General features: G+C 55.3%; 1 protein-coding gene across 1 annotated transcript; it reads left to right on the top strand.

Moving 5' to 3' along the window:
- Positions 1-5,278: 5,278 nt before the first annotated feature.
- Positions 5,279-18,032, top strand: LOC310682032 (uncharacterized protein; the record flags this gene model as incomplete). Its single annotated transcript, XM_083450278.1, has 8 exons — positions 5,279-5,477; positions 7,415-8,014; positions 9,074-9,145; positions 9,368-9,529; positions 12,935-13,101; positions 16,387-16,546; positions 17,671-17,919; positions 18,027-18,032. The coding sequence occupies exons 2-8, from the start codon at positions 7,451-7,453 to the stop codon at positions 18,030-18,032; spliced, it is 1,380 nt and encodes a 459-aa protein (XP_083306404.1). The 5' UTR covers positions 5,279-5,477; positions 7,415-7,450.
- Between the last annotated feature and the right edge of the window lie 44 nt (positions 18,033-18,076).

Below are 18,076 nucleotides of genomic sequence, written 5' to 3'. Positions count from 1 at the left end.
TTCAGAAGAGCCCGTATGCAGGATCCGGCCAATGGCCCAACTAGGCCAGCCTCCTCTTCTCCCAGTGGCCATGCAGTTGCCCCCAAGGGAAGCTTGCAAGCCCAAGAGCCCCTTCCACCTGCTGGGATTCAGCATTGCTGGCCCCAACTGTGGAAGCCGAGCAGAGCCATCAGGGCTGGGAGGCTAGGAGCCATGACTGCCACCGCCTCCTCCTTCATGAATTTGCTCCTCCTCTTTTAAAGCCATCCAGGTTGGTGGCCCTCCCAGCCTCCTGTGGAAAGGAGTTCCACAGGTTAACTCTGCACTGTGTGAAAAAGTACTTCCTTTTCTCTGTCCTGAATCATCCAGCATTGGATCCCCAGATGCACCACGACCCAGCAAGCAGCACGGCTCCTCCCATCCCTGCAAGATCCACTTGCTTTCCCCGGGATCCCCCTGAGGCTTAGGGGAGGACACAGTCCCTGAGACAGCCACAAACACTTTTATTAAGGGAGACACTCCTGGGTGAGCAGGCTGGCACTTTAGTAGGAGAATAAATGGAAGTGGCGTCATTCTCGCTGCTCGCCTGTGTGGAGGGAGGCTTCAGGGACATGGACTCAGCCAGTGGCCTCCTTGAGGAGGCATGTCAAAGGTGGGGCACATAGGGATAGAAGCACCATATCTATATATATATAATATTTTCAGCCAGGGGCTGCTTGGCACAGCTGGAGTACTGGGTGGCATGTGGGGCACTGCCCGGCCTTTTCCTGCCAGCCAGAATATCCCAAAGCTGAGCTCGGCCCCCTGCTCAGAGGTGGGGGCTATGTGCCTTGCCCGCTATGTCCCATGGAGCATTGAGGAAGAGGTGAAGAGGAAGCCATGGTTGGCCCAGCTGCAAGTGCCCTCTGTGGCCACTGGGCAGAAGGCGAGGCGGCCTCCTTGCCATGGTGGGGTCTGACTCTGCTTCTGCTCCCAGGGCCTGGCTGAGGGGCGACTGGAAAGAGCGCAGCCCAGACATGCGGGAGCAGCTGCTCTCCCTGTGCCACTGGCTGGACGCCCTGGAGAAGAGGCTGCCGGGCCTCCCTGAGCGGGACTCTGCCACAGAGGTAATGGGGATGGGGGGGGGCACGACTAGGCTTCTCAGCCCCACCAGAACGGGCTCCTCCTCATCTTGAGGCAACAGCTTCCAGGTTGCCCCGGTCAGCACCAGGTCCGGCTTTATTGAGGCTTTCTGGTTTGGGTGAGCTGAGTTTCCCAGGAGCTGAGCTTGCTCGATCATATTATTATTATTAGAATTTGTATGCCTCCCTATACCCGGAGGTCTCAGGGCGGTTCACAGAATAAAAATCAAAATATAAAACCGCAAACTATATAATCAAAATAAAAACAACAACCCAATAACCGCCCCCGCAGCCCCCCCCCCATTTTAAAAGTGCATAGGACATCCAATCACAGCTATGTACCTTAAAAGATTCCTTCTCTTCTGCATTCTTGGCAAGATACCAACTTGCATGGAAAGAAGGAAATTTGGAAAACCTAAACCACCAGCACTTAAGTTTCACATACCTAAGAAGTGCCTGCAGGATCCGGCCAGGGGTCCCCCTAGTCCAGCCTCCTGTTCTCACAGGGACCAACCAGATGCTGAATCTCCTTGATGAGCTCTCCCCCCACTGGGTGCCCCCCTGCCTTCGCTTAGGGGCATTTTGCAGCCAGCAATGAGCTGGATCCTGGCTGACTCGCCTCGTCCTGCCCAACATGGTGAAAGTGCCAGCCCTGGAGGGCACAGCCCTGGTGGCCCACATCCCTGTGCAACTCAAGGTGTCTGAGGACGGCAAGCGTAGGATTTTTTGGGCGGGGGGAGAACCTGCCCCTGTGTCACTTTGTGCCCCCAGTGCTTTACTGAGTGGCGGTCATGTTGTTCTGGGGTTTGTGCTGTGACCTGGCCTGTGTTCCCAGTTGGCGTGTGGCACATGATGCCCTCTGGCGCTTGTAGGCCCTTCCTTACACAGCCTGGCTCACCTCAGCCTTGCAAAGAGGCCTCAGCAACACACAGGCAGCTTGGGGGGCGGGCGGGAGGTGCCTCCCTCCTTCCTTTGGCCTCCCCCTTGGTATCCCCGTGTGGGCAGCAGCGCAGCGTACAAGGGGTTAATGGGTGTGTGTGGCGGTTCACTCCTGGCCGCACATGCATGCGCACACCCCCCCCCGCCTAGGCAGGCCCAGGCCCTCCGTCTTGAGCCGCTGCCAGGCTGCTGAAAGGGTTTCCCCCCAGCTGCCTTTTGTTCTGCTCCTGCTGGGCACATGGGCTCCCTCCGCACCCCTGACGGCACAAACTGAAAGGCTCATTCATGCCGGACAAAGGGGGGCTCGGAGAGAGCCCACCGCCCGGCTCCCAGGATCTGAGGCTGCGCCAGGCTGCGGCCAGAGGGGCTGGACTGGGGGCTCCTCTCTGCCAAAGAGGAGGGGTCCGGCTGGCGGGGTGTGTGTGTGTGTGTGTGTGTGTGTGAGACACCAAGCGGGGAGAGCAGGGCCACCCTCAGCTCATCCCACAACACCCCCAGACCCCTCAGCAAGGGAAAAAGAGAATCATAGAACCACATAGAGCTGAGGCTCATCTAGTCCAACACCTGCGGTGCAGGAATATGCAGCTGTCCCTTCCGGGGATCGAACCGGCAACCCTGGCATTCTCAGCACCAGGCTCTCACCAGCTGAACCATGCATGGACACAGAGGCAGGGCCTTGATGATAATAATATCATAGAATTGTAGAGTTGGAAGGTCACTGAGGGTCACCCAGCCCCCCCCCCCCGCAATGCAGGAATCTCAACTGAAGCATCCAGGACAGGTGGCCAGACAACACCTGCTTTAAAACCCCCAATGACGGAGTCTGTGGTTACTCCTCCTCCTACTACTCTATTACTTGTACTCCACCCATCTGACTGGGTTGCCCCAGCCACGACTAGACTGACTCCTCTCTGCTGCTCTGTGGGCACTTTGAGCACCGTTGGGGGTTTTTTTTTGGGGGGGGGGGAGGCTGCTCCTGTCTTGTGGTTTTATCTGAAGGGCTAGCAAGAGGCCCTTTCTTCCCTGGCCAGGTGGGGGGGGGGGAGGTGTCCTTGGAAGATGTTACCTTGATCAGAATCAGTCCTCTGAGCTGCACAGAGTTCCAGCACATCATCATCATCGTCACCATCATCTATAATTTATACCCCTCCCACCTGGCTGGGTTCCCCCAGCACTGAGCTCCTTTGCAGTTGCTGCTGTGGCCCCTCCTGGCGGGTGTCTTTTTGCAAGGGCATTTTGCAGCATTTCATGGAAGCAGCGGCTTAAACGGACCTTCCGCGCTGTGAGTCGCGCTGTGCTGCTTCTCCTCCTTGCCGCCTGGAGGGGGCGCTCTTGCCCTGCCGCGCAGCAGAAGCCAAACCATCCCAGGACACAGAGCTTGGCCTCCTGAGCACAAATCATCCCAGATGCGCCACAAGGTGGCGCCAGGTCAGCTGGGGGGGGGTTGAGCTGGGGGGGGGGCTCTGGGTCACCTTTTAAAAGGTCTGGCGGCCTCTTGAATGAGGCTCCTGTTTGGGGCATTTTACTGGCGTATCTTTCAATATATAGATTGCAGTGGGAGGGGGGATTCCAGACCAAGCATGTGGAGAAGGGGCAGTGTGCAGAGAGACAGAACCAGGCCCCTCAGCCTGGTCGTTGCTTTGCAGGGTGACCCGTTTCCTTGAAAGTGTGCGCTCGTTCTTTACCCTCTGGGCATGATGGGACTTGTGCCATGTGCGCCTGAGAGGCTGTGCAGAGAGACCCCCAAGACCCAACGATGCTCCTTTGGAGCAGCATCCCTGCTCCTCAGCTTCGCCTGGCTCTGGGCACCACACACAACCCCTTCCATGGGTGGCCAAGGGGCATCGTGCCCGCTGCTGGGCCTCCCTGCTGCAATGGCCCTGGCAGACTCTGGTGGAGGTGGGCAGCAGCAGCAGCAGCCATGGCACAGCCCTTGGAGAAGCTGGCCGAGTGGGCAGCGGTCCTGCCATCTCAATTTCCCCCACAGAAGTAGTGGCACTCAAGAGCCTTGTGGGGAATGAGAAGGGCAGTGAGAGCCAGCTGCCCCTGTGCCACAGAGAACACTGAAAGCTGGCCCAGGGCAGGTGCCAGCTGTGGGCACCATGAGAGCGCTAGGAGCCTGGCAGGTGCCCACCCATGCATGACAGTTTATGATGCCAGCCCCGGTTGCACCCGCCCTCCCTCCCTGTGGCTCTGGGGGGGCAACGAGGAAGGGGAAAGTGGAGCTTCCCTCCACCCCAAAGTGAGTTCCAGGCTGGGGGGGGGGAGGGCATTGGCATCCAGGGCAGAAGCCGAGCTTTGTGCCACCTGCACTGTGGGGGAGGTCAGAACCACACCCCCCCAGCTCAGAAGCAACCTCTCCCTTTCCTCCTGCTCTCCAGAGGGTTTGCCCCCCCCCCAAGAGTTTCTCTTTCACTTGTGGGCTCCAGAGTCAGCCCAGTGATGGCCTCTGAGGTGAAGGGGGTTCCTTCTTTCTCTTCCCCCAACTTTGCCCAACTTGCCCTTGAGTTAAGCATCAAGCCTCAGGCCCACAACCCTGGAGGGGTCCCAGGCTGGCCCCCCGGAGGACCAGCTGTCCAAATCCTTGAGCACCCCCCCCAGGCTCTTGGGGCTGCGGTTGCAGCAGTGGCTGGACCCGAGTGAGGGGGGAGGGGGTCCTGCTGGTGGGGGGGCTGTTCCTCTGGGAAAAGCTCCTCTCCTCCTCCTCCTCGGTGGCAAAGGCGCCTGCCCCCTCCCCCACCAGCTCCCGGGATGGTTGGGAGCCCTGTTGCGTTTCCCCAGTAACGGCGGCGATTGTCTTGCAGCGAGCAAAGAGTTAATGCGAGAGGGCTTATTGTATTAGCCTGAGTGTGCTGAGGGGGTCAGCGGGGCAGAGGGTGGGGGGCAGCGAGGGAGGGTCTCTGCGGCAGCCAGGCAGCCAGAGGGGCTCGCCTCCATTTCCCCAGGGCAGTCTGCCTCTGCTGGTGGGGCTCTTCTGGGCCCAGATCCACGGGGCTTCCTGGGAGGTGCCGCCTTCTCCCTCCCCGTGTGCCAGTTCTTCTTGGGAGGGCCTCCCCCCACATCCATCCCGCAACCCCTCCATCCATCCTTCTTCTCCGGCCTGGACTGACAGCTACCAGGAGAGCCCTGGGAGAGGGGGCAAAGGGGGCTCCACGCCGGGCGCCCGCCACCAAGCTGGCCTCCAGCAGCTGCTCCAGAGAAGGCCTCCTCCCTGCACGACACGCCGGACCCTGGGCTCTCCTCTCCCGATGGAACTTCAGCCAAAGTCCCCCCACCGCCGGGGGCTTCCGACGGCTCCTCTCCGTCCGTCCTGGGGGCAGCGGCCAAGGAGCCCCTGAAGGCAGAAGCGGAGGCAGCCGCCGTGCCCTTGGCCCACCACCGACCGCGTGGCAGACCTGCCGCCAGCCTTGTGGGGAGCTTCCGTGCCACGCCATGAAGGTAACCACGCCAGCCCTGCGGGGCAGCCTGAGGGCCTGTCACTCATCCCTTCTTGCCCCTCCCCACGACGAAAGTTGGGGCCCAGACCAGAAAGAGGCTAAATGGAAGCAGGGTTTTTGAGGTGGGGGGCAGAGGACATGAGGAGCCAGTGGCACCTGGCAGGTGGGCTCAGCAGAAGAGCAGCTTGGGGGTGCGGAGCTGTGGGCTCCCCCTGCTGCCTCCTGTCCCTCCCAGCACCCACAACTCTGCTCCCCTTTACTCCAGTGGAGCAAGCAGGTGGAGGGGGTCCCGTCAGTGGCATGGCCGGGGGGGGGGGCTGCTCTGCCATCATTCTGAGACTCCTCAAGCGGCAGGTGGCTGGGTTGTGTGTGTGCGCCTCTGCCAAGGACGCTGTCTCCCAGGTGGCCCCAGGTGGCGCCTCTGCCAAGGACGCTGTCTCCTCCTGGCCCAGCATGGCCTTGTCAGGCGGGGGCTGATGGGTGGGCTGTGGGCAGCCACCTGTCTGGGGCCGCTTGATGGATGGCTCCCTGGACGCCCTGCTTGGCCCTGGACCACCCCCCTCCAGAGGCTTTTGTCAGGGGGCTCTGCGGACAGATGGCTTCTCCTTCCGCTGGGCTCCAGCTTGCCCAGGTTTAAGCGCAGGGACCCGGCAAGGAGGCATCCGTTAGCAGCAGCTGCTGGTCCATCTGGCTTCCCCCTCATTTGCATTGGGACGCTGGGATGGAGCCCTGGCTCTGGTGAGGTCTGTGCCACAGAGGAGATGCTGAGTGGCCCCCCAAGGGCTCGGCTGCCTGGAGCAGCTCCCCCATCGCCAGCTTCCTTCCCTGCCCCCCAGGCCATATTAGGGACTGAGTTTCAGCCCCAGTCACCCTTGGGTGCTTTGGGCAAACACCCTTTGGGCTCTGCCTCCCGGCCTGTGGCTTTATTCTCTTTGGCACCCCGGAGGCCAAGCCTCCCCTGAGCCAGAGGGCAGGGGGCAGGCAGGATGGGTGCAGCCCCCCTGGGTGGGAGCCTGCTTCCGTGAGACCCCCACCAGGGTGCAGGAGGGCTCCCTGCCAGCAAGGACCCCGTTCCTGTTCCCCAGCAAGCCCAGGAGTGGCTGACGCCTTCTGGGCTCCTCCTAAACGCTGGGCTTCATTTCTGGCTGGGCTCATCCAAACACATAAGCGCTTAATCCCCTCAAGTGTTTCCTGGTTCCCAGAGATTAGGGAGGCGATTTCTGCTTGTGGTATTGCAGCATTTGCACGTTTGACGCCCTGGGCTTCTTTGGAGGAAAGCCCAGGTGTAAATGTAGTGGAATCACAGAACTGAAGAGGGTCCTCTAGTCCAACCCCGGCAATGTTTTTCCAAAATCCTCTGGTGGGATTTGATCCTACGGGAGAGGTCTGGCTATGGTCCCCACTTCCGTTCGGTTTCAGAGGTCCTGCTGGGCTTGGATTTCTGGCCTGGGTTTTGAGGGGGTCCGAAAATAGACTTGAAATGATGCTTGCCTACCTTTGCCCATAGCAACAACTTTCCCCCCTAGCAACAGAGTTTCCTTAGCAACGGACTACTTTATTAGACAGGCTGTGAAAGAGATAATGTGTGTGGCCATTACTCTGCCCAGATGGGTGGAGAACAGAGAGGAGGAATGAGCCTCATAGTTTTTCTTTAATTTCCTTAGACCTGTAGTTGCATAAGTTGCAATGTTAATTCTTGAATAAATACTTGGAGGAGAACTGGAATGGGTGAGGGGCTTATTGCCACATGGGAATTCACCAACAGATTGAGCAGAACTGAGAAAGAAGATTCTGGAAGACTTTCTGGGTGGCTTTGTGGACTGAAAGAGGAACCCCCAATGATGGGCACGGTGCCTGCTCTGGGTGCCCACTTGCTCGCGGGCAGGCAAGGTGGCTTCTCCTGCTCCTCCTGCTCCTCCTCCTCCTCCTCTGTTTCAGGCAAGGCTCTGAGAACTGTCTCCTCAGCCACCAGCTATGGGCAACGCGGGGGGCAGACCCAGCTGCCTGGGGGAGAAAAGCCAGAAGCCGGACGACTTCCTGAAGGACTCCTACCTCAAGGACCTGGGCCTGGCGTCCGGGCGCCCCTCCAGGAGGAACAACGCAGGGGGCCACGGGGGCCCCCCGGAGAAGCCTCCACTCAGCCCCCGGGTGATCGAGAATGGCTGGAGCGTGGTGACGCTGGGGGGCCCCAGCAAGAGCCAGCAGGGCAGCCCCCTCCCCAAGCAGAACAACATGGACGTCAAGGTGCAGAACGGGGGGGCCCTCAGCTGCAGCAACCCCCTCAAGGCCCAGCTGGAGGCGGCAGCGGCGGTGGCGGGGGCTGCCTGGAGTCCCCCCCGGGGGCTGGCGCACGGGAGCGGCTGGGTCTGGAAGCCCCTCACCACCACCGAGGTGACGGAGGTGACGGAGGTGACCGAGACCGTTGTGACTGAGATCGTGGAGGTGACCGAGTACCCCGGGGGCGACCGGAGCAAAGAGCCCACCGTCACCAGGAGGGTCAAGGTGCTCACGGAGTGCGCAGGAGCCGCCCTGCCAGAGGTTAATAGACGGGGCGGGGGGAGCCCAGGACGCCCCCATTCCTCCCCACGGACACATGCATTGCTTCCACTCCCTTGCTGCACTGCGGGGGGGGGGGGCTGGGAAAGCGGGCTGGAAACTGGGAGGCCCCTAGTCTGGATCCCACTTTGGCCCTGGGAGGAATTGGGGGGGGGAGCATCTGTGACACACAGAGAGGCACCAGTGCTACCGAATCCCTGTTGCTGGAGACTGCCGGAGGGGCAAGGTCTCTCGCACTCAGATCCCACTTGCTGGCTTCCCATCAGGGCATCTGGTTGGCCACTGCAAGAACAGGATGCTGGGCTAGATGGGGCCTGATCCTGCAGACTCCACTTAGGTTCTTATGTTCATAGAATGAGGCTGGTCCGCCTTACAAGGTGGTTGTGTGGATAACGGAGAGAAGATCATCTATGTACAGCTTTTTTTTTTACCAGTGTGGAAAATGAGCAGCTCCACGTGGGGTGAGTCACTCTGGAGCCGGTCGCTCTGCTGCCCACAATGTTGGTGCCTGCAGTGAGGCCAGCTGATGGCGGCATGGGTGCTGCCACTCTGTTCTTCTGCTCCACACCCCTCCCAGGCGCATGCAATTTGGGGCCATTTCCCAATCTCTTGGTGAGGAGGCTCAGGTTGTCAGCAGCTGCCTGGGGTGCCTGGCCTGGGGGCAGCATTGGGTGGGTGGGGGCTCTGGGATACAACAATCAGCAGGAAGGTGGCTGGATCCATCTCTGCAGGCAGGGCCCCAGCAGAGCCACCCAGGCGCCACGCACTTCTCCTTCCCTGCGCATCCAGAAGGCCACCCTCTGAGCCAGGCAACCAAGGTAGTTCCTGTGGAGGGAGACCCCCCTCCCCATGCAAGGCTGGTGGTGCTGGTTCCCCTGAAGCTGGGCTCTCCTGGAAGTGCTGGCCTGAGCCCCCTGCTCCCGTGTGTGTGTGTGTGTGTGTGTGTGTGTGTGTGTGTGGGCAGGCTGCTGCAGGCCCCCTCCCTCCATCCTGAGTCTGAGGGTGCAAAGCCTCTGCCCTGTGCCTGCTTTTCTCCCACAGCTCCAGAACAGCCAGAGCTGGCCTGCTGGCCAGGGGGACCCTCTGGAGCCGTGGAGCAGCCCCAGCAGCAAGGTAAGGGCCGGGCAGGGAGGCAGAGCCTGCTCAGTCACGCTCTAGGGCAGGGTAGGGGGCTGGAGGAGGAGGAGGAGGTGGGGCTGGGGTCATGCAAGTCTGCCTCGCCACCTCCATGCTCCCACCAGGTGCCAGGAGGCTTTTGCTGTGGGACTGGGGCTCCCCCAAACAGAGCTGCTGCTGCTGGCCTCACTCTGATCTCACCCTCCTTCCCTCCCCCAGGCAGCTGCTGCCTTCCTAGGCGAGGTGTGGGGCGCAGAGCAGGCCCAGGTGACTCTGAGGAAGCTTCTCTCTTGGGTCGGCGACATGGAGGAGCTCGTGGCCAACCAGAAGCCCCCTTCCTCCGAAGCCAAAGTGGTGAAGGCGCAGCTGCAGGAGCAGAAGGTGAGCTCTGGCGCAGGCGGCGTGCGGGTGTCGTCACACCTTGGGGTGCCAGGCCTTGGGGAGCAGAGGAGGGTTCCCAAGATGAGAAAGGGCCTGGAAACTAATAAACGGAAATCTGCCCTTATTCCCTTATGGGGGACACAAGACCCCTTATAGAGTCCTTTGTAGGTTCCCCATCCGCCAGAGAAAATATCAGAGGCCAACCAGAGAATATTGAGAGGCAAAGCAGCTTGTAAGCCTGATCTTTATTGAACTGTTGCAACAGGGTCCTCACCACACGCAGGAGGGAGAAGAACCCTGAGCAATGGTGAGCAAGCCCTTATGGAGACATTTTAAATTCTCTGCCCTGGAGCTCCAGACCACCCCTCCATAACATCATACCTACATCACAGAAAGGGGCGGTCTACAACAGAAATCTGAGTGCGTTGTTTATCTCCTGTCTGGCAGGTTACCTGTTTAATGGTCACTTGGTTGGATACCCTGGGGAGCCTGGCCAGTCTTTTGTAATGATAAATACTTAGTTCCTGAGCCAGGTCACAGGCTCACCCTATTCATACACAGACATACCCCTAAGACAGGATTTGTGAAGGAAAAGACAATTGGGGAGGCTTTTCCATTTGACTTTGCAGAGAAAACACCTGGTCAGTTTGGGAGTCAAAATGGCTTCATGGCTGCTCCTCTGCACTGACCCAGACATGTGGTTTATATATTTATGTACGTTTTTGCTTGGTACATTTATGAACCTTTATTATATACGTAAGACCTTAATTTTTTAATTTCAAAATGAAGAATCATGAGGGAGGAGGGAGGGAGGGAGGGAGGAAGTTGGGCACAATTCAGCCTGAAGGGGAGAAGACAGAAGGCTCATCCACACTTGCCTCGATTCCACACTGTCTAGGCTTAGATCTGAGCTTTCCACTTCCGGGTCTAAGGGTTGTTGGGGTTTTGTTGTTGTTGTTGTTTGGTCCTGCCGTTTCCCCCAGGAAAATTCACGTTTAACCCCTAAATCGGAGCAAACAGCAACATGCAGAAAACCTGCTTGCCACTTGCTCTGATTCTGTTGTGAAACCCCAGGGAAACCCAGGGCTTTGCTGGCTGCTCGGTTCCCCTGTCAGTGCACGAAAAGGAGAGAGAAGAGAAGCAGGCAAAAAGCAAAAGCAAAGCAGGTCTTGTGCCTTTGATAGGTTATTTGTCGGGACAGAGAGTCAACACACAGGAAAGGAGGAACCCCCCCCCCCAGGGTGTTCTGTAATTTCCCACCCTGCAGTGAGAAACCCACCCCTAAGATGCCAGTGGATCATGGACAAAACATCAAAGGTGCATCACAAAATTAGGAGGAGTTACAACTGGTCAAACAGGTCAAAATTACACCGTGTCCACTGAGGCGTTTTGTGAATTGCTGGTCTCACACATTCTGCATGAGAATTTACATTTGGCCTTGATATTTCAGTTTCGGCAAGTTCCAATCCGGTGGCAGTTTGGGAGACTGGCAGAAGGGGCACCTTCTATTCACCAGGCAGCCTGGCAAACATCACAAGGGAGCTTATCAGTTTCTGTGACTGAGACAGTTATTGTCTTGGAGAAACCCCATTTGACACTTCCTGGGTGGAGTCCCTGCCTAAATCATCTCACTCTCCGGGGATTATGGCAGCAGCGTGCGATTTAGCAAGTTTATTTAACAGAATGAATCACTTACAAATCTTTTTACAATGCATTTCATTTTCTTAGCGAAACAGGGTCCGTTGATGCTGCTGCGCAAGTTGTTACATCTGCCAGCCGACAGTCCCACTCACAAAACAATTGATATTGCCTGCTCTTTCCCAATCCTGGCCAGGAGGGGGCGCTGTGGTGCACCGATTTTGACATTGGGGGCTATGGCAGTTTGACCCCTTAAATCTGACATTTCTGCAAGGTGTGATGTTTATTAGGGGGTTCCCTGCATTGTTTTTGGGGTGGTGTATGTGATGTGGTGCTTTGTGGATTAGATGCCTCTAGATGTCTTTATGGATGTGAATCTGTGGCAAGCGAAGGTGGGGATCGTGGCTATGATGGCCTTGGTGTAACCACTTTAGCCAAGATCCCGGCATTGCTGGGGGTTGGCATACAGGACCTTTGTGGGGGTGGGGCTTCCTACATCACATTTCTTCTATGACTCTGTGAAAAGCAGGACACTTTTGTAAGTTGGCCTCAGAGTTTCCTCTGGGTCTGTGGAAGGAGAATAGAAAGTCAACCCCACCCCGGAGGAGCCTTTGGCTCTCTGTTTTAAATGAACAGTGCAAGTAGAAGCTCGTTCTCCTGCGTTTGGGGAGGAGGGGGGCGTGGCTGGCTTGGCCTGGCCTGGGAGTCTCTCTCCACCCCCTGGGCACTTCCAGAGAAATAGGCATCATCTTCCCACATCTGACTTGGCCCTCTTGGGAGCAGCCACACTTGGCAGCATGGGATTACCAGCCTCTGAGCTGCCCAGTCCCTGTGCCCATTTGGGGTCTGCAGCTGCCTGCTTGTAAGGAGGAGGAGGGGGTCCCACGGTCAAAGTCTTCTGGGGGGCTCTGCACCCCTCTTGCCCTCTGCATTCTCACTGCAAGAAGCAATGCTCAGAGAGAGGGGTCTACTTTTCTTATGTGATAAAACTGGAGAGGTTAGAATGTACAATTTAATAATTAGTTATTACTTTAAAGTGTTGGAAGAGCTAACTGTAAAGCACAAGGGCTGTACCACAAAATAATTGACAGAATTAAATAAGTGTTAGGGGGAAACCTGCTCTCTGAAGAGGGATGCCAGAAGGGACACAGGGTCAGCCGCTGAGGCCCCCTCATGCCCTCCGGAGCTGCTGGCCATCACTGGACCTTGAAGGAACAGATTCGGTCATTTGACTGTGCGGAGGGTGAAGGAGGACTTTCTTTTGTCTGTCCTGAATTCCCCGCTATTCAGCTTCACTGGGTGACCCCCTTGAGGTCAAGTATTACACAAGAGGGAGAGAAACGTCTCTCCGTCCACTTCCCGCTTGCTGCCTTTTATCCCTCGCTGCTCCTGACGCCAAGAACCTCTTCCCCAAATAGACCACCCTGGTGCCTCCGAATCGCTTCTCAAAACAGCCTTTCCCATGGAAGCCGGGTGGAAACTTCCTGTTCAGAGGAAGTCTGCCCCTAAATACCAGGCCATGGAGAAGGGCTGGTGGAAACAAAGCGAAATTGGCTTGATGGGTCTTCTTTGGACTGATCCGGGTTCTTATTAAATGGAAAAGTTCCTCCCAACCCTTGGGGTGGAGCAGGCCAGCTTCTTTTGCCAGGGAACTGCGCTGGGTGTTGTTGCACCCAAGGCGGTGCCAGACTCGGTTGTCCTCCCCCCTTGGAGCGTGTCCATGAAGGGAGCTTGGCATCACCCTCTACCTTCTCTGACCCCAAACAGCTTCTAAGGCGCCTTCTGGACGAGCGCAGGTCCCATGTGGAGGGCCTTCTGCAGGAGAGACGGGCACCCTCTGAGCCCCCTGGCACCACAGACGGGCACGGAAAGGACGGAGGCATTGCCAACCTCCAGGAGAAGTGGCAGACGCTAATCCAGGGGGCAGAAGCCAGGTGAGTCCCTAGAGGAGGAGAGGCCCTTGGTGGGGCTCAGGGGTTGTGCCAAAGGCACCATAGAAAATGTGGGTTTGGAGAAGAGATTTGAAGGCAGGGAGAGAGGCGTTCAGGAAAGCAGATCTGGGTCTGATGGGGAGGGCAGTGTGAAAGGGCAAAGCAGGCAATCCAAGGGCATTGGTGCAATTCTCCCCTCACTCACAACATCACCTTGTCAGTCAGAGAAATGAACAAAAACAGAGGCAAGACCACATAGTAGAAATCAAGGCTGGCTTTTCTTTTTTGCATTAAGGTTTTTATTAAAGCTTTTCATAATACAGAAAGATATAGAAAACTAATGCAAATTTTTAAAACCAGGAAAAAAACCAGCTATGGGGGGGGGGGGGAGAGAAAGAGAAGGAAGCAGGAAGAAGGAAAGGGAAAGGGGAAAAGAGAAAGCAAGAGAGAAAGATAAAAAGGAGTTCCAATTTTCCATCTGCTGGTTACATAAAATTAAATAACATTACAACATTCTGTTAAACAATATTTCTTTGAGGACCACGTTTTTTAAAAATGATTCATTTCCTTTTCCCAAAAAAAGAGGGAATCCCAAATTATTATTGTTAGTACTAGTAAATATCCACTTATGTTTTTTCTTTAAATATCAACTTTACCTCCAATAATTCCCACCAACATGCCTCCATATTAATAGTCAATTATTCTATCCTTGCCCATGATAAATCCTTTCCACTGGCAACACATATTGAAATAATATTCCATAATTCTTTTCTTGTTACATATCCTTAAATTCATGCCCGGTTCAATAAACTCAATTTCCATTTCCTGTTGTGTTTACCATAGCATTCTCCTCCTCTAGGATTTTCCATTTACCTTTCTTCCTATCCTTTTTCCAGAGAGAGAACTATTAATTTAGTAGCATCATTCTCTGAATTCGCTCCAAGTTGTATTCAGAATGCTTTCTCTCTGCTAGAACTGAGGAAGAGCTAGGACTGAAGGCTTTTCCCCTTCTGAACTCCATCAATGCCAAATTCAGATCATTTTACCTTCCCCTTCTCCCCCCAAGTCCTTGTATCAAAGGCATTTCCATTTCACCATCTGCTTTCTCCAATTTTGTTTCAACATCATCCAGTCCTGCCAGCTTTTCATAGGTATTCTCCGTTTTTCACTTCATATCTCTCGGATTCATTTCTTTCCCCCCCCAGATCAAATGCTGATCTGATCATTTTTAGTTGTTTGGCCATCAACTATTGAACAATACCAACAGTCACTGGGATATCCAAAGGTATCTTTGCCACACTGGATGTGTTTGATGTTATTAACAACTCAGCCTCTTTATAAGTCCCGACTCTACCTTAAAATTTTTGCCTTAAGATCACAATCACAACAATAATATTTTCCCACAGAGGAAATAATGGCTGAATTACTTTCAGTTTCCCAGCAAAATTCATTTTCGAAAGAAGAAGAAAAAGACTTGTTCGTTTAATCTTTATTGCCAACCATAAATCATGCTTTTCACTCTGCTTTAGACACTTTAATGACCCATTTTCTTTCCCTTCTTAAAGACAGAAAGCAGCTCTTGCAAATTTTAGAATCAGCAGACAGAGAAATTTCTCTAAATTAACAGATGATCCCAAATTTTTTTTACAAAGAGAGGCTGCAGGTCTTATACCCATAAAGGGTTCTTACATGGCGTTTGGACACAATGTCGGTTCCTCAACTCACCTTGACTCATTGTAGCCCCCATCTCAGTCCCCAAACACCAACATCAGAGAACAGCCTTGACCAGAGCATTTGCGGTTACTCCCTCAATCCCTCTTTATCCCAGAGTGATCTGATAGCCAGAACTTCAATCTGATTACCATCCATCACCACGTAATTATCTTCTGTCAGCAGAGAGCCAACAGAAAGACGGCCAACCTGCCATTTCCCCTCCTGGAAATCCACAAGGCTGGCTTTTCTTTATTGGTCCATTTGCAAACAGAGTCTGTCCCCCCAACCAAATGTAAGGGAGTTGAGAAGCAAAGGTGTGTAGCATCTTTTAAAACCTCATAAAGTATTCGTCTCCCCTTTAAAGAAAGACCACCCCAAAAAACACCACAGAATCATAGAATCATAGAATCCTAGAGTTGGAAGAGACCACAAGGGCCATCGAGTCCAACCCCCTGCCAAGCAGGAAACACCATCAGAGCACTCCTGACATATGGTTGTCAAGCCTCTGCTTAAAGACCTCCAAAGAAGGAGACTCCACCACACTCCTTGGCAGCAAATTCCACTGTCGAACAGCTCTTACTGTCAGGAAGTTCTTCCTAATGTTTAGGTGGAATCTTCTTTCTTGTAGTTTGGATCCATTGCTCCGTGTCCGCTTCTCTGGAGCAGCAGAAAACAACCTTTCTCCCTCCTCCATGTGACATCCTTTTATATATACACAAAATGGGTTGCAGATGTAAATCAGATCCTGCTCAGAGTTCATGTTTTCCAACATTGACTCCAGAATCCGTTGACACAGACCTGCTTCACTCATGCAAAGATATCTGCTCCTCTGCTTGGAAACTTATCAATACTTGTTAAACCAGTTTCACAGAGGGGAGGCTCAGAAAGGATGTCCTACTTTGGGAGAGGAGGGGTTTCTGAGGGGTTTCTTGTGAGAGTCTTGTGAGCCTGGTGTGGGGCACATGCACCCCATATGGGTGATGGTGGGTGTGAAATTGCACGACAAAGGGATAAGGCAGCTCTGGGGACCATTTGCTGCAAGTCAAAGCCTAGTGCCCCTTCCTTGTGCAAAGAGGTGGATGTGAGGGAGGGAGGGCTCTCCCCTGGTGCTCAGCCCCCCCCCCCCCCGCTTTGTCTGGGAAGCGGACTGGAGTTAAACTTCTTATCCAAAGCAGCTTCACCTCTGAGCTCTTCCTTCCTGTCCTCAGCCAAGTCTCAGAAGTCCTTGGCACCTTCTGCCTCCCCACCTGGAGCCTTCCTGGAACACCACTGTTCCATCCTGCCCTGGCATTTGGCTCCCTTCTTGGGGGGGGGGCGCTTTGTGTGCCAGAAGCACAAGGAAGAGGCAGCTCAACCCGTCAGACCAGCCAGGCCACAAGGGCAGGGGGAGGCCTGCTTGCCACGTGCCCTGGACCTGCCTTTGCATGGCGCTGGTCCTCATGGCTCCTTGCTGCCTGCTGTGGCCCAAAGGCAGCCTTTGCGCAGGGCTGTGTGTCTTCCTGGGTCCGGTGAGCCTGGTGCTGGAGGTTGTTCCCATCAACATCTTCCCACCCTGCCTCTTCTCTCTTCCAACAGGCACAGCTCCCTGGAGCGGATCCTTCCTGCAGCCCACACCTTCCAGGAGTCTGCCGACCTTTTCCAGGACTGGCTGGCCTCCACAGAGAGGAAGCTGGCTGAGCTGTGGAGAGCCAATGGGAGCCTCAGCCAGGCGCAGGGAGCCCTTCAGCAAGTCCAGGTAGGGTGGCCTGGGAGGGGGAAGTGGCCTTGGGAGCCTCAAGAGGGAAGGAGACCCAAGTCAGGGTCTTTTCTTGATTGGTTTTTTGTTGATTTTCCATAGAGCTATGGACAGACAAACCCACAATAAATAAAAATAATAAAAATAAAAATAAAAATAAAAATAATTTATTTATACCCTGCCCATCTGGCTGGGTTTCCCCAGCCACTCTCGGCAGCTCACAACAGAATAATAATAATAATAATGATAATAATAATAATAATGTGATAAAACATCAATCCTTAAAAACTTCCCTAAACAGGGCTGCCTTCAGGTGTCTTCTAAAAGTCAGTTGTTTATTTCCTTGACATCTGATGGGAGGGCGTTCCACAGGGCGGGCACCACCACCAAGAAGGCCCTCTGCCTGGTTACCTGTAACCTCACTTCTCGCAATGAGGGAACCGCCAGAAGGCCCTCGGAGGTGGACCTCAGTGTCCGGGCTGGATGATGGGGGTGGAGACGCTCCTTCAGGTATACTGGGCCGAGGCTGTTTACACAAACCATACACAGAGCATATTCAATATAAAAAACAAATTACAGAGAAGCCATTGCATGTGACCAAGGTTTTAAGGTGAGTCTCTACAGCCCAGCCACAATGAGGAGTCTGGAGAGGAGATTTATATCATCCCAAAAGGAGGCCAGTCTGCGTCAGAGCAGTGGGGTTTGGCTTTCCCCCAGGCTGCACGTCTGTGACCAGGTCCCAAGGAGACCCACAGACTCCCCTTTTGCAAACAGGCACAGAAGCATTTCTGCAAGGATCCGGCAGCAGCAAGATGTAAACTGGAGGTGGGTGGGGGAAGGCGTGGTGAGGACAGAAGCCCCCCACCCCTTGGCCCCTGGAAGAGTGGCTTCCTCACCCCCTTCATGCCCACCCTGTTCCTGAGCCCTCTCCTTCCAAGTGCCCCCCTGCAGTGGGCATGGGGCAGGCAGGAGGGCCTTGTGCTCCAGGAAGCTGAGGCTCTCCAGACCTCACAGGACCAGCAGAGCCGCTTCAGTCGCCTCTTGGCCTCAGCTGGAGGGGGGAGTTTCCATGTGAAGGAGGGGGTCTCTTTGCACCAATTCTGCCTGCTCCTGTCTCCCTCCAGGACCTCTGTGAGGAAATCCGGTCCAAGACGGCTGACCTGGAACGAGCTCTGGAGCACGGGCAGCGGCTTCTGGAGATGGTGGCAGGCAAGTGGGGGGCGGCAGTGACTTTGGGGCTTCCCAGAAACACCCACTCTCAAGAGATGACCCTGTGGGGGAGCAGGGCTGGCAGGGCAGCTGGGGGGGGGGGCTGGCAGCATCAGAAGGAAAGCCCCCCAGAAACAGTGCTCCTTCCAGCATGGGTCACACCAGTCTGGCTGCACCGAACGGCAGATATCAGATTAGACCAGCGGAGCTTCTTGGGCCGCTCTGCTGTGGGGCAGGAAACGCTTTTCCTCTGGCGTCTCGGCTCCTCCAGGATTAGGTTCCTGGAAATGGGCCCTGGGTTCTCCGGGGGGTCTTGGGGCT

This window comes from Podarcis tiliguerta, assembly GCF_965153285.1.
Source record: "Podarcis tiliguerta genome assembly, chromosome: 7".
In the NCBI taxonomy this organism is placed as follows: domain Eukaryota; kingdom Metazoa; phylum Chordata; class Lepidosauria; order Squamata; family Lacertidae; genus Podarcis; species Podarcis tiliguerta.
Note: the sequence above shows the minus strand (reverse complement) of the source record. Positions and strands in the feature narration are given on the sequence as shown.